We start from the raw sequence: 23,439 nt of genomic DNA on the forward strand, positions 1-23,439 counted from the left end.
TGAATTCAAAACAGAAACAAAAATATCATCCCTGGTTAAAATTGGGCAGACTTAAAAATAAAGTGGTAGTTTAAGTACTTTAAGTAGATTTTCAGAATAGTATTGTCTTTAAATAATAATAACCAAAATTTCAACATAAAGTACAGTTTTTCTTCTTAAAAAAATAAGTCAGAAACATAAAAGGTAATTTGACCAGCTTACTCTTTAAACTCTGAGTAACATTAGCCAAAATTATTTTGTACATTAGGCTAAAACAGTGTGATCATTGAACATTTTGTAATTAGATGTATTTAGAATTACTAACGGTCACGGAAGTCCAATGATCCCCAGTAAGAGCCACAAAGTCTGCTTTCTGTAATGCATCTAATTTTGCTTGCTTTTCAGTGTGCACAAAACCATGCTTTTATCAAGGCTTCGGGGAAGTCGAAATGATCAGTCGTAGGAGCGCTTTATTCCGACTCTAACATTTTTGTAGCTGTGATGTGTGCATCAGTGTAATGGATGTACCAGGAAATCATGCATTGACAAAAGTTCCCGTTTGCTTGGAATTGAAAGTGTGATTAAATGCGTTATTTTTTTAACGCGTTATGGAGGACATGCATCGAAGCTTCTCAGCTGTGCTTGTGCTAATAAAGGGAAATATTTTAAAAATAACGTAACATGATTCTGGTTAACCTAATATTTTTCATACGTCCCAAACCAAGAAGATGCGAAGGTAAAATGAATCGGATAGCGCGTACATACTCAGTGCATCCCTCTCGAATCGAACCTCGAATGTCGCATTAGAGGCTTAAGACTCTACAATTGCCCACAGCGAGTGGCTTGTCTATGCGAGTATGTACTGTAGATCGGGATATATATACATTTAAATATATACCAGCGTATCGCAGTGGAGAAGTAGAAGTTATGAAAAGAAAAGGGAACATTTTAAAAATAACGTAACATGACTGTCAATATACAGTATTTGTTTTGTGAGTGTTACTGAGTGTTGCTGTCATCAAGGATTTGATTATCATTATTTCTTTCAATCAGGTTTGTATCTGTAGGATGTGTTGTGTTCAAGTTACATTCCGTGTTTGTCAATCGTTGTAAAGATGACAGGTTTCATTCATCGATTAGTTTCTTACTGCATCAATAAACAGCTCGTCTTCTTCTTTATCCGAGACCTGACACACTGCATGCACGGGTTTTTTTTTTACACTGTCTTCCTTTAGCGGGACATTGACTTTTTCCACCGTGTGCTTTGTTTCACAGTAGCAGCATTTATGAATATGCCTGTATGTATCAGACGCTTCATATTTTTTGCTGCCTTTTCAATTGTGTAATTTGGTTTTTGTTCAGCACTCTTTGGAACTGTTGCCTTTTATCTGTGCACTGCGTCAGTTCACGTGAGCCACTCGGTGTACATGCAGCGAAGTTCCCAGTTGTGCTGGTGCCATCTCGTGCTATGTCCATGGCTGTATTTAATGTTACCTTAGTCCTGACACTTAAAACTTTCTCTCGCAGTTTCGCTGAGTTTGTGTCAAACACCACCCTGACCATCTCATCTTCCTCTCCATAAGCACAGTCCTTAACCCGTGAATATTTAGTGGGAGTTTGCTATTGGATTGCCGCTGACGGACGGCCTTATATGGGCAGGCACTAAATTACAAACGCCAGCGGCAGCTTGTCTATGAACTTAATTTAAAGTGTAGGTTTACATCGTGCTTTGTTTCCGAAGTAGCAGAACTCATCAATATAGTTGTATATGTCACTCGCTCGCTTCTTATTGTTTCGCTGCCTTCTCAATTATATAATGCATGTTTTCTTCAGCGCTTTTTGGAGGTCTTCCTGATTTTCTACGTACTGCGTGATTACGTGGGAGGCGTGATGATGTCACACGAAACTCCGCCCCCACGGCGTTCAAGCTCATCTCCATTACAGTAAATGGAGAAAAACAGCTTCCAGTTATGACCATTACGCGTAGAATTTCGATATAAAACCTGCCCAACTTTTGTAAGGAAGCTGTAAGGAATGAACCTGCCAAATTTCAGCCTTCCACCCACACGGGAAGTTGGAGAATTAGTGAGTGAGTGAGTGAGGGCTTTGCCTTTTATTATTATAGATCAGATTTTGTTTAAAAAATCTGAAATCATTCAGTATTACAATTTTGAATTTAAAGAGGAAATTAGGAAGGGGCAAATACATTTTTATAGCACTGTATCCTGAATCAATTTTTTTTATTGTTTTAAAAATAAATTTTAATCTCCTTGTCTCCATTTTGTTATGTGGTTTACAAATAAAGAATCTCAGCTGGTAGAAAACCTTTTTTTTTCTTTTTGTGTACATCTTGACCCCAAGTAACTTTCCTGGTGTTCTTGTAGTTGCAAGCCATTCAGAGTCAACTTGAGTTTATGCAGCAGTCTATGGTGGAAAAGACTGTTGTTAGTCGCCAGGAGGCCAAGAATCGAGAGCTGGAAACCAAATTGGAATTTGAAAGGACGCAGATTAAACGCCTTGAGGTGGGTTTGTATAGATTATTTAAGAGACATGCAGTTTAATGAGCTTCATGGTGCAGATGTGGCCATGGTTTTAATGCATTACTAACTAGTGTACTGAGTGTAGAAAATATTTCCAGGATTAAAGTAGCCTTCAAGTAAAGAAAGATTTTTGCAAATAAAACTAGTAATCTGCTGAAATTATCACAATGCATTCAGACTTACCTCTGTTTTTGTCAATGCCTGTATCTTGCCTGTGGTACTGCATATTTTAGAGGATTTAAATTTTTTTACCACTTAGTTGTCAGAGGTTTGTGTGACTTGCTTTTGTAGCTGCTTTCTGGGTCCAAATAGTTTATCAGAAAGAAACAAGTGAAATATGTTGCTTTAACATAGAAAAAAATTGTAATAAATATTAATCTCAGGACAATAGTGAAAATTAAATGTTTTGTATATATGTATCTAAGTTTATGAAGAAACAATGTACATATATCTAAATCTCATTATGTGGTGCCTCAAACCTCTATAGGGTAATTCAAAGATCTCAATTATAGAGACAACCATTGTGCTTATCAGAAATGTTTTTAAGCAACTTCATGTTTTTACTACATGTTATGAATTTTATGAAAAAATTTTGCTGTGCAAGGTGTGATTAAAAGTAAGCCACATCAGAGGCATTATTTGTTTTTCGGTGGAAAAGTACTTAAAATGGAAATATTAATGGCATATATATATATATATATATATATATATATATATATATATATATATATATATATATATATATACGTGTGTATATATACGGTAATCGGGAGCCTGGGAATGGATTCCCTAGAACCAACATTTTGTAAGTAAATTATGCTAACTTTAGAAAAGGAGTGTTTCCATAAAAAGTTAAGTATCTGGTTAATTACTTTAGGCAATTTAAAGCAAATATAATGGCTAGGGGATTAGGATATGGCTACATTTTCCTCTTGGGATAAGTAAAATACTCTCTCTTGCTTTGTCTGTTTGACTTCATTGAGTTCGTAACAATGCAGCTTTCCTTACATAAATTAACTGACATGTCCAGATTGTGAGGATTAGTTGTTATAATCAATGCTTGTGGACTCTTAACATCATCAGAGTCTAGTGAGTCGCCTGAAGGAGACAATAGAAAAGCTGACAGAAGAGCGAGACCAACATGTTGCTGCCGAAACTCGAGAGAAGGAGCAGAACAAGCGACTTCAAAGGCAGATCCGTGACATCAAAGAGGAGACTGGAGAGCTTGCCAAAAAAGAAGCTGAGGCTAGCCGCAAGAAACATGAGTTGGTGAGTGCCATAATGTGATCAATGATACTGAGACTAGATTCAGTGGGCAGATAAATGTTGCTTTTGTTAAAAATAAATAAATAAAATAAAAATAATAGTAAATTATTTATTCCTATTACAGAGTAGACAGCTCTTAAGGTGACTATGTAAAGACATGCATCTCTCAGCTTGTGAGCAAGTGCTGTTTTGAAATCCATTTGTCCTGTTCAGTTGTTTACCAGACAGGAGGAGAGTTAATTTAGAGTTGGGGATGCATTTATGAAGCATTTCAGGATTAGGGGCCAATTCAGTACATTTTTGCATTTCATAGAGAAAGAAACAAACCACTTGTGAGATTTATAAATGGATAAAGGGCCTTTAAACATTTTCCAAATAATGTAAACCTTTTAAGTGGTGATGTGTTAATTTTTTACAAGATAACTTTTTTCTTTTTTTAAAAAAATTCTTGTTTCTGTAAAGTTATTTCAGAGCTCATATGCTTCTGCCATCAGAATTGGCAGGCTGTTTAGAGGCATGCTTGTGTAACTTAGAAATGGGGTTTAGAAGAAACTCTCTTGTGCTTCATCCAAAATTCATAAAACTAAAATCATGTTTTCAAAATCAGCTGCTTTAGCTCAGGCTTCTGACAACATAGTTGGGAGTCAATAGCACAGCACATTTGTATTAACTTATTAACAGCTTTTGAAACCGTATGTGCATTATGGTAGCAGTTCTGTATTATACATTTGATTTAAACCAATTCTTATCTCCTGTCATCAAAAACATGCATAACCAAGTAATTCCTCAAACTCCCAGTACAGCAGAGCTTATTACACTTTATACTTAAACTAATTATCATCATATTCAGGTAAGTTTTACCCAAACAGCGAAGCATTAATAGACAAGGTACATTTTGCAGTAGCCCAGTAACATAATCAGCTGTTTTAACTGATTCAGCATTAAAATAAAGCATCTTTGTAAATGTCCACTTTTAAAATATTACAATAATAGTTCTGCTCCTTCCTGTAACATTTGTTAATTATGTTTTAAATTTAATTTAGCAGGTTAAATTATTGGCTATAAAATCTGAATGTAGGAATGAGTCAGCCATTTTTGCAATATGGGTCACTTAATTACCATAAAATAAACAAAACAATATATTCAGTTTAAAAAATAATTCATCTTCCAACTTTGTATAAAAAAGACTAAGCACTAACATATTAGGAGCACTCAGTAACCGAGAATAGTGTTTTATTATTCAGTCCTACCACACCTAAATTCACTTCATAACTAATGTTACTTTTTGGTAATGCTTCACTGCATATTCCAATAGTTAGTTTGTTTTGTTGTTTTTTTTGTAACTTCGGTTTTAAAAGATGCATTTTTTGGTTTTTTTTTTGACATATAGCTCCATCTCAAATCTATGAAATGAACACAATGGTTTTTTTTTAAATGTCTAACAGGAAATGGATATTGAGAGTTTAGAAGCAGCCAATCAGAGCCTGCAGGCAGACTTGAAACTTGCCTTTAAAAGAATTGGGGACCTGCAAGCAGCAATTGAAGATGAAATGGAAAGTGATGACAATGATGATCTTATTAACAGGTACAATATAGTTCATGTTAATGTCATTTTTTATGAGTCTATCCTAATTCGTAACATTATTTAAATCATTGTAGAACTCTAGGTTCTTAAGCAACTGTTGCTGTAGGATTATGTGGTAGTAGAAAAGACATATCAGCTCAAGAAGGTGTACAGAGTAGAATAATCAAAGGCATCCCAGGACTGAAGGAACAGCATGTTCTGCTTGGACAGACTTAAAATTGATTCTGTTTAGTTTTGAGGAAAAAAGCTATATGATAACCTAATCGAGGTCTTCAGAATTCTCAAAGGCATCATTACATTTCTTGATGCAAAAAAATACATTTCGATAAACAGTGATTCATATAATTAAGGAAACCAGTACCAATCGATAGGACATGCATTTAAGATTGAATGCCGGAAGCACTTTTACAGTCTAGACCAGGGGTGAGCAATGTCGGTCCTGGAGAGCCACAATTGCTATAGGTTTTCATTCCAACCCAATTGCTTAATTATAAACCAATCCTTTCCAATCTCAGACCTTTTTTAATTTTATGGTTTGTTAGTCTGCAATGTAAAGTTCTTATATTGTAGATTTTTTCCTTTCCAAGGATACCATCAAAATGATTTGAAGCCTGTCACATTTTCTATTAAGTGTTTTAATAAATTAAACAGTGCATGACGAACATACAGAGATGTAAACCTAAACAAGCTAGATGGTGAACTGCTGACTGCTTTGTCATTTACATCTTATTGCTAATAAGGAGACAGTAAAATAGTGAATGTATTTGTTTAGGATTGAAATAAGCAATTAAGGGTGGGGAACCTTAGCAAATAACAGTACTAAAATGAAGCATCAAAGTGTCACTTAAGCAATAAGTGCTTCATCAGCAGTAATTGACTTCTCATTAAGAAACTGGGTTGGAACAAAAACCTGCAGCCACTGCAGCTCTCCAGGACCAACATTGCCCACCCCTGGTCTAGACTGTATGTAATCTGTTTTCAGGATTTTGCTTAATGAAACACATTTTGGTAAAGTAATTCGGAGACTGTTTATGTAGCATTTAGATGTTAGTGTGCTTATCAGTGGCACAGCTTATGTAATGTGCTTTATTTTCATTTTTTGAGAGCCACAGAGATATCTCAATGAAAACTGAATTTTCCTAACAAATTTCCTTGAAGATGTAAAGACTAAAGCAGATGGCACACTAACAGATGGCACACTAACAGATATGCAAACTCAACAACTGCATTTCCTGATCTCGTTGCCTGAGGATGCCAGGTTACATGACCAGGATATCACAGGGCATGACAGACTATATGACTCCATGATGACTTTCAATTGCTGGTTTACAATTTAAAAATATCCGTTTTTCTGATAGCCAGTAATCTGCTGCCTGACACGACTCGTGCTGTAAAACTGCTTTCTAGGTACTACACATTCAGTTGTTTGGACCTTTTTCTTTTTTTTTTTCATTCTGTTATGGTAAAACATAGGATAACAGACAGACAAGCCCCTTTGGTGTTTACCAGGTCCAGAACACCCATGTTTCCCATTCTTTATAGCTGCATTATGTGCACTAAACTGATAGATGAGCTACTTCCCTTTGACTTAAGACAAAATCAAACTTGTTTGACATTGTTGGAGCAAGTCACATGACTGTTTGACTGTGTCACTGGAAATTTTAGATTACACAACAGTCAGTAAATGGTTTGAGCGACACACTCACTAAGATAATATAAATGAAGTTTGAAAATCGCTGGAAAAGACATTTAATGTGAAGGGAGCCTTTCATGTAAAATAATTCTGTCACATTGTTAGTTCCCCTTCAGGGTGCATCTTTTAAATGTCAGATACCATATGTTATTTGAGGTAGTAAAGTTACGTTTTCACAAAAAAAGTTATGTTTGCCATGGAATAACTGGTTTTCTGTCTGGATTTGACTGTGGCTTTGGACTCAATACTGTGGGATATGCTCTGAAATCTCAAGACTGTTTGTTATGAATGCAGAAATAAAATTTCATGGATTGAGTTTGTATCCATTTCAGTTTAACATATAAAATTGATTAATATCAAATATCTGTATGAACTAATTTTTGCATTTTAGCTGATAGTGTCATTATTTTTGTATTTGTTCAGGTTAGTCTTGCTTTCTTTCACTGTTACATGTTACAGTTGCCTTTCAGCATTTTTTTCTTTAACCATTAGTGCATTCTTTCATATTTTACTTTCTTCTGTTGTGTTTCACCCATTTTCATTTCCAGTTTACAAGACATGGTGACAAAGTATCAGAAAAGAAAGAATAAAACGTGAGAAACCATTCAAGCAAATTCCCTTCCCCAATACCCATTGTCTTTTGGAAAGATGTAGCATCTCCTAAACTGTAGCTTTTATTGTGTTCTTGTTCCAGGTATCAATTGATAAGGACCACTAGAATGAACTAAAAAGTGCTCTATACAGTTTCTAAATCTCCTGTAAGGCCTTTTATTCTGTGGCTCATTTTGCATTGCAGTAAGTTCAAAAACAAATCCAAAAGTACAGGAGAAATTGGTTTATTATGATAGTAGCACAGTAGCTGCTTTTCATAGCAGTTACTATTTCTGTAAAACTGTTAACCAAGTGGTAATATTGATTTGAATTTAGATATTGGCCTTAATCTGAAACTCTTTATGTCATTAAGGTTATAAATATTTATCTTTGTCAAAATATTAAATGAGTGTTGATCAGCAGCTCTTTTAATTATTATCAATAAAATGTTTATTAGTCTCTTTAAATATAATATTCACATTTATTTTTAAAATAATGGAAATATAGGAGATGCTGCATCTTTTTCCTTAGCATTGAACATTATTAACCTGATATGTTTTTATTCGTTGTTTTAATACTTTTGCATGAAATTTGACATGTTCCTTTTTAGGAGTAATTTCTTAACATATCATTTAACTTTTTACTTGTCACTTTAACGGTAATTGCAAGAAATAAAACTTCGAAACTTGCTCAACTGAGTTGGTGAGACCAAAATAAATTTGCACATCAGAGTACATATATTACAATTTAAAATTTATTTTTTATAATGCTTTTATCAACATATGTTGTACTATATTCTGAAACACAATAGTTGCAATTCAAAATATTGTACATTCATATTGTATTATACCATAATGTAACACATAAATGTTTTAAAAAAGATCCATGTTGCAAGTGTACTCAGGCAATAATACTCGTACATCTGTAAAAAAAAAAAAAAAGAAAAATGACATTCCAGGTTTGATTCTTTTGATATCCATTTAATTTATTTTTACTAATTGTACTGCTGTCGCAGTACATCAAGTTTTAGGTTACAGTCACATGCAATCTGTTAATATTACATGACAAGTTAGAAATTGTACACTTGGTATTCAGGTGTATTTAAGGACTTGATTAATCTCTTTGAAAGTGGAAGCATTTATTATTTTTGTTTATTTACTTTGAGACAAATCACATTTTTATTAAATAATTTACAACAATGAGTTATATCCAAAAATAACAGTGACAACAGAATATAATTACACTAGTAGTAGCGTTCGTTTACATACGTGTGTTTAATATCATTCAACAATATTATGTACAGTAATTCAAAACTGAGCCCAAATAGGCTTATGGTAGCTGAAACAGCTTTCGTACACACTACATTCCAGCTCAAGTGTTGCTGAAGTTGCATTTTTATTACTATTGTTAGTCACGGAGAGCCTGTTACTAGTAGTAGTTCATATATCTTAAAACATTATATTTTTGAAAGATAGACTATGCAGCCTTAAAATCAAACTCTCAAGTGGAAATTGTAGGCTGCAACAGACCAGTTGTTATCGTTTACTGATACTGTAGCTTATAATGTCAAAGAAATATTGAAGTATTATAATCTACTAGTGATTCAGCTGTAAGGATGTATATTCACTTTTTGCATACTGGCTTACATAGTCCATTTTCTGTTCATTTCTAAATATGTTAAGTGACTTTTAGCTTTCCTTCCTTGCATTTTTTTCTTTTATGGTTCCATAGATCATTTAACTGACCTGGTGTGACTACTGACTTGATGTGGCAGATGTTCACACAAGCATCAAATTCTTTTAAATGGGATTCTTTCTGATTTAAATAATTTATAAAGCATGCTTTGTTTGAATAATCTCAAAGAAAAGTGAATTTTCCCACATTTCTTTAAAGAATAAGTTTACCAAATTTCAACAAAATCTGTCCACTGAGAGTGGGGTGTTTCAAGCAGACTGACATAACAACAAGAAAAAAGGCTGAGATCTTTTAATTACTATGAAATTATGTGACAGATTTCTTTGTTCTTTAATCTGGAAGAATTAAATCATTCAGTGGATTGCACTAAGATATGTTACAATCACACAGCATGGCATGCCTGTCTGTCATACCTTCCTGACTGACTCAGAAAACTAATCATAAACAAAAAGTACATATTCAGCGGTGGGTTGGCGCCCTGCCAAGGGTTAGTTTCCTGCCTTGCGCCATGTGTTGGCTTGGATTGGCTCCAGCAGACCCCCATGACCCTGTAGTTAGGATATAGCAGGTTGGATAATGGATGGAAAAAGTACATATTAGAGTGATTTATTTATTTATTTGTAGAGTTTTAGCATTTTATTTAACTATAGTGGTATTTAACTTTGCTTCATTACATGTTTAAAAAAACAAAGATTGCTGTATATGTAAGATATCATGATGTACAGTGATATATTTAAATTGAACATGACTAATGTAATTTTTGTGTAAAGGGCTAACCTCTGAATATTTTATCAATATTTGGCCAACAAACCTTGGTGCTCTAATTAAATCTATTCATGGCTTTTTTCCTGCAATTATGGGTGACATTGAATAGAAGCTGATCACTTAGTCTCTATCTTTTCACTGATAAGTAATAAAACCTTCTGAACTTTTTTAGTAAGAACAGTCTATTCAGTCTCACTTAGGTCAAACAGTTTCTATTCATTTAACTTGGAAACAACATACTACTCAAATTTGAAGGTTCTTTAAGAATTAATACGTACTACATTGTCAGGTAACTTTAGTTTCTTAGGTGTTTCTTTGGGTCTTTGCATTATATAATTTGTACTGTTTATGCTAAAGTGCGTGCTCTTTTTAAAGATACCATTTTAAATTAAAATCTAGCATATACCATTGTTACTGTCTTTCTTATACTTACTGTATTTCTTTAAATAAACCGATCAACCTTTATTTTCATAAATTTAAAAGATTTGACTCTTTGGATCTTTCCTTGTAACTCATAGTCTACAGCCCTATAAAAGAGCTGATCTTTCTCTAGCACTGTTGGCTAAATACATGTTGTATTCCAGGCGAGGGATCGCAAGTGCATTATATAATTTAAACGTAACCTTCCTTTACTTGTATTCAACACAAGACATTGTGTAACAAACCATCCTGTGAATCGATTTAGTTGCTTACAGTAAGTACACTGTATGTTTGTGGGTGGTGAACAGTCTGCTATAAACCCCCAAGTCCTCCTCATAAGAACACATGCTCCCTTGTAATATCTAATACTTTCACCTCCGATTAAGTTTATATCTGCTCAAGACTGAATACTCTACGGGTGTATCTGTCATGATTTTGGTAACTCTTGTAGAGACTGGCCCAGACAAAGACAGGCAGACACGTTCATGTCACCCACAAACACGTTTATTTACAATGTTATTTACAGTTCAGTGCCACACAAACCCCCAAAGTCCTGGCCACAATGCCTTACTTCCTTCTTCAGGCCACCTCCTTGCCTCCTCCAGTAGGCTCAGTCCACTCCGCTCCCGACTCTCGCCTTGAATGAAGGGAGGCGGCCCCTTTTATCCGCACCTGGATGTGCTCCAGGTGCTCCCCGGCAATCTCCTGCTGACACGCCCCAGTGTGGCGGAAGTGCTGGCTGTTCTCCCGGAAGCTCTCCTGCTGTCCCTGCTTCTCTTCCTCCCAGCACTTCCTGGTGTGGTGGAATTGCTGAGGTCCAGGGTTCCCAAGGCATTGGGGCGCCCCCTGGCGGTGACCACGGGCCCCTACAGGGTTGGGCTTCCAAGCCCTCTAGCTGTGGCCCCCAAAGCAACCAGGGTGGTGGCCCCCACGTGATCCAGGGTGGGCGTAGACCCTTTTCCGGTCCTTTAAGGCGTCCCGGCCGGGTCGTCGCCCCTGGCATCCCAGACACTCTTCAATCACTTTAGTTTAGTGTCTTTTGCAAAAAATACCCAGCTTTTTATTCTCATGTATCTATTTAATTTACATTTTAAAAAGCATTTACTCCAAAACTGATTCTTAAGGAACCCCACTACCAACTGTTTTTCTAGTTTCAATATATTTTTTTTGTTTTTATTTAGTTTTTTTTTTTTCTGTTTTTTTTTTTTTTAAATTTTTCAGCTTTTCGTCATTTTCTAGTTTTAGTTTTACTTAGTTTTTCATTTTGTGTTTTAGTTTTTACTTATAATGGATGGATGAATTAATTTAGTTCAACAAAAATATCTCCACAGACACTGCATTGCAAGTCTAAAAGCACAATTTTCTTTTAAGTTGTTTAATTCTATATCATTAATTTTGTATACCTGTCAACTTATCTTAGATTTCTCTTGATAGAGCTACATTTCAAGGCTTCCAGTATAATACAAAATGTAGCAATCAAATAGGTAGTATGCTGTGATGTCATTAGTTAGTTTGCCTGCGTTTAAGCAAATGTTTATTTAATTTCATAAACACTTTCATTTTTATTTGTGTGAATCCCTTTATGAGCAGTGACATCACCGCACGCATATATACTCTTTTTATATATATTCTTTTTGATATTTGCTGTTGCTGTCTATATCCTTTTCTACACTTTGAAAGTACATTTTATTATCCGCTAATTCTTACTTGGCTTATTTTTTTTTTAAATACTAAGTCACCACTTGAATTGTATTAATGAAAATAAAAGAAATATAGGTGAACTTTTTTCCATGTGTATATAGAGCATTTCTACAACCATAATTACTTAAAATAATGAACGTCAGCTATACCAACATCCAAAACTTGGGTAGGTCTCTATAAGCCTAAACTTGTCAGAGCTTATTTACACCACAACACGGGTAGATATAAACATATTTTGTCAAATGAGAATGCTTAATGACACATTTTGTATATCCATCTGTAAACCAGGCAATCTTTTCATTTAGAAGAACATGCAAACTTCTTGCAGATCCTAACCATGCTAGCAGTCAAACCTGGGCTCATTGTTCTGTGCGACAGGAACACTGGCTGTGCACTGCCACTTTGCCTATGTTAAAACATCAGGACTAAATAACCTGATTAAAACTAAATGTACACTTGTGATGTTGGCTCAGTGAAAACATTAAATGTATTCTATACGTCTGCTCACTCAGTTACTCCAATAAAACCTTCAGCAAGCAAGCATTTTTTGCTAAATAAGGCAATTCTGTTTTCTCTTCTCCAAGTGATATGAATTTAACCTCCATAGCTAACTACTGCGCTCTCATCCATACACTAAGAAATTCAGGGATTTCTTTATTCTTTCATTTTACATTGATTTGATCACTATATATTATTATGTAATATTATAATTATGAATTTAGGACATCAAAATATGACTTAAATTTTTATTTTCTTGCAAATAGAATTGGGAGTACTTGCAGCCATCAATTTTCATAACTTGGAAGTTCAGGCCATTGATGCTGCTTACTGAACTTCCTACCTTTTTTGGCATTCAAAGATTACACTGTTAATTTTTTCCCCTCTCCAGTTTTACTACTGATCAGATTTGAAGCCATGGGTGGTCACTTGCACTTGACAATTCTGCCAGAGGAACAGGGTTGCATGTTTTAATCTCCTTCTTCATGACATTTAGTTAAAGCTGCCACCTACTAACAAGTAGCGGGACATCTGTGACTAACAGTCTGTTATGGTACATGAAATCCTCAGAAGTGGTCTCCGACTTTGGTTTTCACTCCCAGTCCTGACTGATAGCTCAGAATGACCAACAAAATCCACAGAATAGACCAGCTGTTCACAAAACTCCAAAGAACTGCAGAAGGAGTACTTGTACACATGCACAAATGAATGTCTTTTTTAAACAAAATTAATGCAGTTGTAATCAGTATGTCGACAACTGCACACAAAAATCAAAACTACAAAAATATTTGTTTTTGTTTACCTTTTTTATTTTCTAATTTCCTTTTTGTTACAAATTTCAGACAATTTTTAATTTTTATTTTCATATTCATATTTTTTGTTAACGAGAAAAACACTGTTTCTAACTTCACCTCTTTCTGGAAAAAAATCTTTGCAACATAATGTTTTTCTTTCTGTATTTATGGCGGTGTTGCAGTTTATTTTTTAGAGATTGACCATTTATCAAAGCATTTTGAAAATGAAAGTGAAAATTTTTATTTGTCCCACTAGGGTCAAATGTGTTTGATGCCTCCTCATGGAAATTCTACCATATTAGTGAAAAATGATTTCCTCTCAGGCTTCCCTGCTTAGGCTGCTGCCCCCGCGACCTGACCTAGGATAAGCGGTGGACAATGGATGGATGAATGGATTTCCTCTCTCTAAGTCCAAATTTACTGCTTTCTTATAACACTGACTTGCTTTAAACATTTACCATAATATTCTATGGCATGTTTAATCCAAGGCAGGAGTGCAGGGATAAACAGCTTGTCCTTGCAGGAAAGAGCCATAGACAAGAGTACTAGACCACTGAAGGGCTCATTTACAAACACATCCACTCTTACTCAGGGACAGTTAACCTAACATGCACACCTTTATGGATATAAGGGAAAAACTAGAATGTGTGGATGAAAACCAACACAAACATTCGGTGAACATTTAAACTCACACAGACACAAACCAGGCCTGAGATTCAGTCTGTATAGCATCAGTAATAACCACTTTCCAGCCCATTTAATATTTGATTCTATTAATTTACTTGCAGTGAATTTTTACTTAACGTGTCTATAGTTACTAGCGTTGACCTATCCACCTGTTCTGTCTAATGGAATCATATTTGCTAGGTTGCAGCCTTTAGTAATATCCCCATTATGCAAAGAGTTCTGAAGAATACATGGCAAGGATTAATATATAGTTGTGAGTAAAAAAGGTTTGCGAGCCCTTATGAATTTCTTGCATTTCTGCAGATCTAATCTTTCTGTAAGTCATTGTACTGAATAAAGAAAGTATGATTTAAAAAAAAAAAAAAAGTGCATGCAAAATTGCGCAATCATACATCTTATATTGAATATATTGTTTAATATTCAAGGAAAGAGGCAATTGGAGTCAGGTTTTCCTGCCAACCATATAAAATGGATGTGTTTTTAAGGTATTCTACTGTGTGAAAAAAAAAAAAAAATGTTTCATGATTTTTAAAAAATAGGGGCTCCAGTGGCCGAGAATGGCAAAAGTAAAAACTCAGATATGGAAGGAGTTTGGTGAGGTCATGGACAATTTCTTTTAGTTAGCTTCAAAGTGATTCTGGCAATCTGTCAGGTAAATGAAGAGGGAGAAGGTGTCCTTTGTTCGTCCAGTTTATAGCAGGAATGAAGTGGGGACATAGAAGGAACACTTCAAGGACCTTCTAAACCCCACTGACACACCTTCCTTTTAGGATGCAGTATTAGGGCATTTGGAGGAGAACTTGCCCATCACTTGAGCTGAAGTCATTAAAGTAGTTAAGAAAAAGAGAAAATGTCCTTGGTGTTAGGGCTCTGGGAGTGGATGATATTCGTCCTGAAGTCTTAAAGACTCTAGATTTTGTTAGGCTCTAATGGCTGACACACCTTTTCAGAATTGCATGGAGGTCAGGGACATTGCCTCTGGATTAGCAAACTAGGGTGGTGCTCCTCTTTCGTAAAGATCCAGCTTTAGTGGCTCATTCTTCTTAGCCTTCTTGGGATGGCCTATGCCAGGGTTCTGAAAAGGAGGATCTAGTCATTGTAAAGCCTTGGATTCAGGAGGAACAATATAGATGTGGAACACTGGACTAGCTTTTTATCCTTACAAGGATTCTGGAGGGTTCATGGGAGTATGCCCAGCCAGTCAACATGTATTTTGTGGGCTTGAAAGAGGCATCTGACCATGTCTTTTAGGGTGTCCTCTGGGGGGTTGCTTTGTATTAAGAGTATTGGATAACAGGCTAGCAATCTTGGGCTCTTCTGTCAATGTACAACCAGAGCAAAAGCCTGGTTCACATTGCCAGCAGTAAATCAGACTCGTATCCAATGGGTGTGAGACTACGGTAGTGCTGCCCTTTGTCACCAATTCTGTTTGTGATTGTTATGGGTAGAATTTATAGCCACAGCCAATGAGTGGGGGATTTCCAGTTAAGTGACCTCGGGATTTCGTCTCTACGTTTTGCAGATGATGATGTCCTGCTGGCTTCATTAGAGTATGATCTTAGATGTGCACTGGGGCCAAGTGTTAAGTGGCCAAGTCTGAGGTCATGAAAAAAAGGGTGGAGTGCCCTCTCTGGGTTGGAGGTGAGGTGCTGCCTTGAACTGAAGAGTTTGAGTATCTTGGGAACTTGTTCATGAGTGAAGGAAGAAGGGATAAGGAAATTGAGAGGTGGTTCTGAGCAGGATTCTGCAATCATGCAGGAATTGTAGCAGCCAGTGGTGGTGAAGAAGGTGCTCAAATTAGAGCCAGTGCTCCACCATATATTGAAAGGAACCAGTTGAGTTTGTTTGGATATCTCAATGGGATGCCTCTCTGTGGAGGTGTTTTGGGCATGTGCAGCCAAGAGGAGACCTGGGGCAGACCCAGGACACAATAAAGAGATTATTTATCTCATCTGGCCTGGGAATACCTTGTTATTCCAAGGGAGGAGTTGGAGGAGGTGATGGGAGGAAGGAATATCTCGACATCAGTGCTTAAACTGCTGCCCCTGCCACCCAGACGCAGATAAGCAGGAGAAAATGATTGGATGAATAGACAGATTTTTTACAATAGAGAAGCACAGCACACCTTGCTAAAAAAAATTAAGATGAGTTTGGAGGAAGGGTTGTTAAATTTCCTAAAGCTGGAAAGGGCTGCAAAAATATTTCTGAAGTTCTGGGCCTGCATCAGTCTGTAGTCAGTACTCAAATATTGGAAATTCAGTACTGTAGTTGATAATACCTGTTGCCAGTCAGTCGATTATTAAAAAAAAAAAAGAATGAACTTTAGAAAAATGTCTTCTCTCCATTTGCTGAGTGGTCCACAATATTACAGGAACAATGTTCTATGAACAAATAAGAAATGAGGTGTTTTTTTTGATAAAAGAAAATGGAATTTAAAAAAAAAACAAAAAAAAAAACAGAATGTTGCAAGCCAACACCAAAACCTTTTTCCAACTCTAAATAATGGTGGAAAAACCATCTTATTGTGTACCTGCTTTTCTCACGGAAGACCTGGATGGCTTGTACAACAATGAGAAGTCTTATGGAATGTTTAAAAAAACTTGAAAGGTTTCATTGTCACAATTACCAAGTTTTGCATCTGCGTCTTGGGCAGCTTCAGTGTCACACCCAAATGATATAATGCAAGACCATATTGAAAATGCAGTACCTCTTTCTGTTGACAAATGTGTAGAGAGCAAAATGGTCTCTAGGAATAAGCTCAAACTTGTATGAAAATAACATAAGGCAATATGTCATTTATTTATGTTTTGAATCATCAGTAAGAGGCAAATGAAATTTACTGCAACTTTTTTTCTTTTGATACTGTATATTACATTTAAAAAGGGCACTGCTTGCTTGCATGCAGAACACTAGGGAGTGCCTGGGCTACTGAACCTTTACTGTGTAGATTTGGACTGCAGTGCTGCAAAAAATACAGACAACTGAATTTAATAAAAACACACACTGTTTGTTCTTACCTTTGTCCAGACGTCACTGTACTTAGACTTTTATCCTATGGTCCACCTCAGTTTTCCATTTGTATAGTTTTGAAGGAATAATTTACCAGTGACTTCTTACTAAAGGCCACTGTGAAATCTGTGAGATGGTTACAGAAAACAGGAATCCATAGCAGCTAATGATAAATGTAATAGTGTGTAACAGAGATATGCAGCCACTGGAGTCCAATTGTCACATACAATTAATGTCTTCTACTGCACATTCTCTGTTTGTTTGCTCCCTTGGGCTTCAGAACCAGTTAACTAATAGTATGCAGCCGAGAACAGAAATTGTGTGTGACATAATGTGTAATGCAGTCGATTACAAATCTCAACCAGGCCACAGTTTTGCTTACATGTTTGTTCAAAGGAGGCCTCCTCACATTAAGTGCTGTTTTAAGAAAATCGCCAAGGTATAGCCTCAAGCCAGTGGTTTGTGCTGATGCCTGCATGACTCAGACAGAAATTGCCTTGGCACGGGGTTTGTAGTTGACTGGGGGTTTTCTAGAGGTGTGAGCCTCTGTGAGAAATGTAGCTCACTCTGACCCATTCTACTATTATTTCAGTATTTTTGTCCCTCCGAGTTGTGAACTCCTAAGCAGAAAATGATATCAATAAACTTGAATTTTGGTAAAGCATTCTGAGCGACACAAAGGTTGGTTCAGGCAGAAGCATCTTTCTTTGTACAAATTAGCAAGGAATATTTGCAAGCATATGTAGATGTACAATGGCATTATTCTCTTTATACATCCAAGGAAATTTCCTAGCTGGAACTACCATTTGTATAGTTGAATTCTGCAAATTAAGCACCACAATACAAAATCATCTGGTAGGTTTAAGGATTGGTATTATTTTGAGCCTTTTTCCTTAGAATGTTAAATATGTTTTGAATGTCTTTTTTCTAGTTTGATTATAATGACAGTACTATGCAGAAAGACTGTCATAATTAGGGGTATGCAAACTATGTGGCAGACGGGCACAACCTGGCCTTTTTTAAAACCTATAATAATTGTTGCTTGCAGTATCTGTAAACATTCCACTCTTGCAACCAAGCAGTTCTTAGGCATTAGTGTCTGTCACAGTCAATAATGACTCTTCTGTTGATTTCTAAGAGAAGCTAATATCATCAGATTTTTAGTATTTTTACATTAATGAATATTATGAATATTAATCTTCTGTAATTTGGATGGCTAATGTATCGTGAGAGAACTGAATGACTTCTCATGCATCAAAAGTGATATTTTTTTGTATCAGGAAAAAATGTCTGCATTTTTTAAGAGTACATTTGACTCCTTTCTCTTCCAGGTCAAGCACCTGATAATTTATCACAGATTCCTATATGTTCTCCTTATAGTCAGTATGTCAAAAATGTTTCCTTCTCCCATGGGCCGTGATTCTCCTATTCATTAATGCATTTTGAGTTCCTCAATGAGGAGCTAGGCTTCCATTTTTCCATAAAAATATGTAGCAACAATTGTGGCACTTTAATATATTTAATTTGGTTTGCACAGTTAATTATAGCTACAAAGGAAAGATTTGCAACCCACGCAGCATTAAGACACAAAGAGCTTTAGCTTGGACAATTTGAAATAATTATGTACTTTTAAAAAAAAAAATTACACTAAGTGCATATTTTTATTTAGAAGTGGTCCATTAACTAATAGCTATTTTCCCCTGGTAAGATTGGTTTGTTTATGTAACAGGAACAAATGCATCCGTTCAGGGTGTGAAAGGTTATAGTTCACTTATATTGATAGTGTTAGAGTTAGAGCATTTCAGTGCTGCTATTTGACTTGTATTGATGTACATTTACCAGATCCATTCTACTTTGCCTACAATATTCGTTTCCTCTACTATATTGTGCGTTATATCTATTTTAATTTTGAAGGAATTTAGGAAAAGAATTAAGACAATTTAGAAAAATGCATGCCTAAAGCCTTTTTCTGTTATGCAAGCTTAATCTGCTGAAGTTGTCAGATTCATGGGAAATAAGGATGGAGGAAAACTTAAAAAAAAAAATGTTTGCTTTACTAACAAAGTACAGTAGTAAAGAGGTTTGGAAAATGCGCACTGGCCATTGTTTTTGTGCACCTGATGCTGCATGCTATTCTGTTACTAATCCTTTACTCCTGATGTACAGCATTATTGCCATACTTTTGTGACATCACATTAGATTTTCTTATTTAACTACATTTTAACACTACATCTTATCCGCAGTGAGGATGATTCAGAGACAGATTCTGAAGTGGAGGACCGTGTTGATGGAGTCAAGTCCTGGCTGTCAAAAAACAAAGGCTCTTCAAAAACTCTTTCTGATGATGGCAGTTTGAAAGGTTCAAGGTTAGTAAAATACTTGAGCAATAGTGGTGCCAGTAATTATATTCTCTGTTAGGGAAAAAGAAAACCTATTCCTGAATCTCACCAGAAAGTGTAGCTTTTACATTGGGATTAACAGGACTCTACAATTCATCAGGTTAAGAATTCTTAAAAGATTAGCACCTTCAATTTATGCACTTACTGCCACTGTTTCAATGTCTACCTTTCTCGAAGTATAGAAGAATATTTCTTATAATGTTTAATCACTTTATTTTCACATTTATTTATTCTTTTAATGAATGGTGTTTGAATAATTTAAAGAAATGCCCATTCAGCATTGTGATTATATTAATATTAATGTGCTCTTCCTACTTTTTTCTTCCCTTTATATATTTTTGTTCTGTCTTCCACCCCAAAAAGATTTGCTGCAAATACTGATGCAAAAGATGCAAAAGAGTGGAAGATTGGTAAAGAAGTAAAAGAGAGCTGTAAGGATGGTAAAGAGGTGGAGGACTCCAGGCCTGTTTCAGTCATGAGTTCTCTAAGTTATAGGAAGCGCTCAAATCTTAAAGATTCTATTGGTGGCACAGGAGATGAAAACTCCCTGTTTACTACTTTGAAAGAGAGATCAGATTCACCTGATAGGTCTTTCCGAAAAACAAAGAGAAATTCCGATAACCCAGAAGACACGTACTCAAATAACTGGAAAAAGTGCCAACCTAGTGATGACCTAGATGATTCTGGATCCATTATATCTCAGGCTTACTCTGAAGCCACTAGCAGAGCTCGAAAAGGTTTAGATCGTAGATGGTCTATTGTTAGCCCTGATTTTGATAAAGAGTCTACACTTTCTGTTCCAGTCAGTCGTGCTTCTACTAGAAGAGGATTGGATATTGAAGATGATGTTAAGTCCACAACCAGTTTTGCACTTTCTGGTTCTGTTAGTTTGAGACAAAGTCTTTCCCGACTGGATGACGGTCGTAGTGAGACCATTGGATCATCCAGTCCTGCCCTTAGTCGTAGATCAGAGTGGAGTCCTCCTGCTGGAGGACGAAGTGACTCAAAATTTTCCCTTTCAAGGAGCAGAGTAAATGAATTTGATAATGATGCAGCAAGTGTAGCATTCAGTGAAACTAGATCCACATCCTATAGCCCTCATTCTCTAGGCCGTAGTTTTTCAGTACCTCCAAGATCCAGAATCTCACCTTCTGATGAGACTTACACTGACATTAAAGATATCAAGCCTGTTGTACATAAGAACTATCTAGATGCAGATCTGGAAGCTGCAATTAATGAGGTCCTCAGCTACAAACCTATCAAATTCAAAAGGAAGAGCTTGGAAGCAGATTCTCAAGAGGATAATGATGATGAAGATGATAAAAAAAGTGTACACAGTATGAAGAATGTACTTGTAGATGATGAGGGACGTTGCTCCACAAATCTAAGAAGGTCTGCTTCTGCCATGGACTTCTCAAGGCCAATTAGTAGCTGTAGCAACAGAAGTAGCCGGAGCAGCAGGAAGTCCAAAAAGAAGAGAAGCAAAAGTTCTGAGTCTGAAAATTCATCCGAGGATAACCACAAGAATAAAAAGAAGGGCTCCAAAAAAAAGTCAAAGAAGAAGTCACGAAGAAAAGATGTTTGTTCTGATTCGTCCTCTGAGTCTTCCTCCTCTTCTTCCTCTTCATCATCTTCTGGAGGATCTACCATTTCATATAGAAGTTCAAGTAGCATTAAAAAAGGTCCTCGAAAGCAAGCCATGGTCTCGGAGGAGGACAGCCTCCAGCCTAGCAGAACAACAGAAGAAGGTCACAAGTCTAAAAAGGAGGAGAAGAAACGTAAAAAGGAAGTGGACAGCCTGATGATGAAATACCTGTATAGGCCTGAGAGTGATTAGAGGATGCAGTAGGTCCTATAAAAAACTACCTCATGTTGGCATGGTGTGAAACTAACTATTCTGCCTGGAGTGTTTTGGGATGTTTATTTCTACTAAAAGATGCTTGCCATCTGACTTCAGTATGACCATAAAACTCTTAAAACATCACTGTTTCCCTTGCTTATTTACACAGTGATTTGGCGAGACAGTATTTTCCCAGAAAGCCAAAGAAAAATTATGATCTTATCTTAGCCTTATGTTTCAGTGAAGAAATATTACAATTTTCATCATGTAGAACATTTTACCTTATGGTCACAGATTAGTGGTCCTTTACTGGAGTTGCATCACAATCATTATATATACTAATTTGCTGCATAAAATTGTTTTCAAAAGTGAAGTGTCTTTTTAAAAATTTTAAGAATGACTCATCTGTTCTTGCTGCTTACAATGGACCTGAAGGGTACAGGTATCCGTAGGTAAATGAAAAAGCCTTAAAACTTAAGAAATATGTCCACTTTCAAACGGCAAAGATTTCAAATTAAGAAAATGTTTCTTCTGCGTTTATTAGGCATCCTTATGATAATGAAAGGAAACTATGAACAATTATTTTATGTATTCTTGAAACTATTTTTCTTGAGTTGGAATATATTTCCTGTTCACTTGTCTGCTCACAGCCTCTGTTGTGGGTGGATCTATGACAACAACAAGCTGCGAGAACCAAGGTATATTCTGCCTATAATCCTACTTTTGCTTCTGCAATTCTAATTTTTCAAAAGTTATTTTTTTGCCATGGCTTGAGTAACAGACAGATGCAAACTTATATGATTATTTTTCCTAAAAGACACTGCCTTTTCACCCATTACATTCTGTGTTATTTTACATAGCCTACAGATAAGATTCAGGCCAAGTGGCAGCACAGTGAAAGAACACAAGACTTTTATTATACTTTGCACAAATAACAATAAATCGAAAGTGAACCAATTATCCTGCATTGTATTTTTAATAAAAGCCTTATATTTTTGAAAGAGCCAAGCCACCTGCACATTACATGTTTTGTAGTGTGTCCAGCACATACACGATAAAGATGAAAAAGGCAAAGTGCATATTAGATCAGACTGAAGCAACACAAACCAATTATCGACTTTATTAACGTGTGATGAGTCACTCTTACTGAGCGAAGTGCTGTCCATGAACAAACCAAGGGATCAAAGGAACTGGTAGCATGTGTCATTGTGTAGTGGGTGGCAATCACTGCTGAAACAAGAAAATAATTTTTAGAGCATGTCACCATGAGAAGAGATAATGTGGCTACCACCAACCACAACCAATACCCCCCCACCTCCAATACCCAGAACCGAGTTATTACAGTATTCACTCTCACTGAAGCACATGCGTACTTTACTGATCTAGTAGTAGCAGGATATATCTTTGCAAAATAGTGAAATTAGTTTCCATATAGTGAAAGAATATAAGCAATCGTAAGTATAACGTTTTCAGTTATTATTACATAGTATTCTACAGAACAGAAACAGCTCTTCACATCTGCACTTGCAATATCTGTGCTTGGCCAAGAGTGTTCGAGGTGAATCCACACCCCTGGTTCTGAAAGATGTCACAGAGGAAGACAAGTAGTACTGTAAATAATAATAATAAAACATTTTATTTATTTGTAGGCACCTTTCTAAGCACTCAAGTACACCGAACATGGATAAAACACAGATTATAAACAAAACTAAAATACAAAAATTAAAATCAGACCGAGCAAATTGTAATCAAAGAGAAAAACCAGTCTTAAACAAATGAGTTTAGATTTGAAAAAAGTGAAAATGATTCAATATTTCTAAGCTCAGATGACAGTGAGTTCCAGAGCTGGGGAGCAGAGCAACTGAATGCTCCGCTCCCCATAGTGGTACAATTGACGAGGAGGACAGTCAAGTGAATGGAGGAATAGGATCTGAGGGCACGGGAGTGAATGGCAACAGATATGGAGGAGCAAGGTTG

General features: G+C 36.0%; 1 protein-coding gene across 12 annotated transcripts in view; it reads left to right on the forward strand.

Moving 5' to 3' along the window:
• LOC120531362 (unconventional myosin-XVIIIa-like) overlaps nt 1–23,439 on the forward strand; it is a 295,511-nt gene that overhangs the window by 264,307 nt on the left and 7,765 nt on the right. For 9 of the 12 annotated variants that reach the window (XM_039756696.1, XM_039756697.1, XM_039756698.1 and 6 more), the window contains 6 exons: nt 2,364–2,501; nt 3,603–3,788; nt 5,231–5,370; nt 7,612–7,656; nt 19,467–19,589; nt 19,986–21,467. In XM_039756696.1, coding sequence (XP_039612630.1) covers nt 2,364–2,501; nt 3,603–3,788; nt 5,231–5,370; nt 7,612–7,656; nt 19,467–19,589; nt 19,986–21,459 — 2,106 coding nt within the window. In that variant the 3' untranslated portion in view covers nt 21,460–21,467. The remainder of the gene's footprint in view (nt 1–2,363; nt 2,502–3,602; nt 3,789–5,230; nt 5,371–7,611; nt 7,657–19,466; nt 19,590–19,985; nt 21,468–23,439) is intronic. The other 3 variants (XM_039756699.1, XM_039756694.1, XM_039756700.1) reach the window with 2 other exon arrangements.

The sequence above is a fragment of the Polypterus senegalus genome, chromosome 6, assembly GCF_016835505.1.
Source record: "Polypterus senegalus isolate Bchr_013 chromosome 6, ASM1683550v1, whole genome shotgun sequence".
In the NCBI taxonomy this organism is placed as follows: domain Eukaryota; kingdom Metazoa; phylum Chordata; class Cladistia; order Polypteriformes; family Polypteridae; genus Polypterus; species Polypterus senegalus.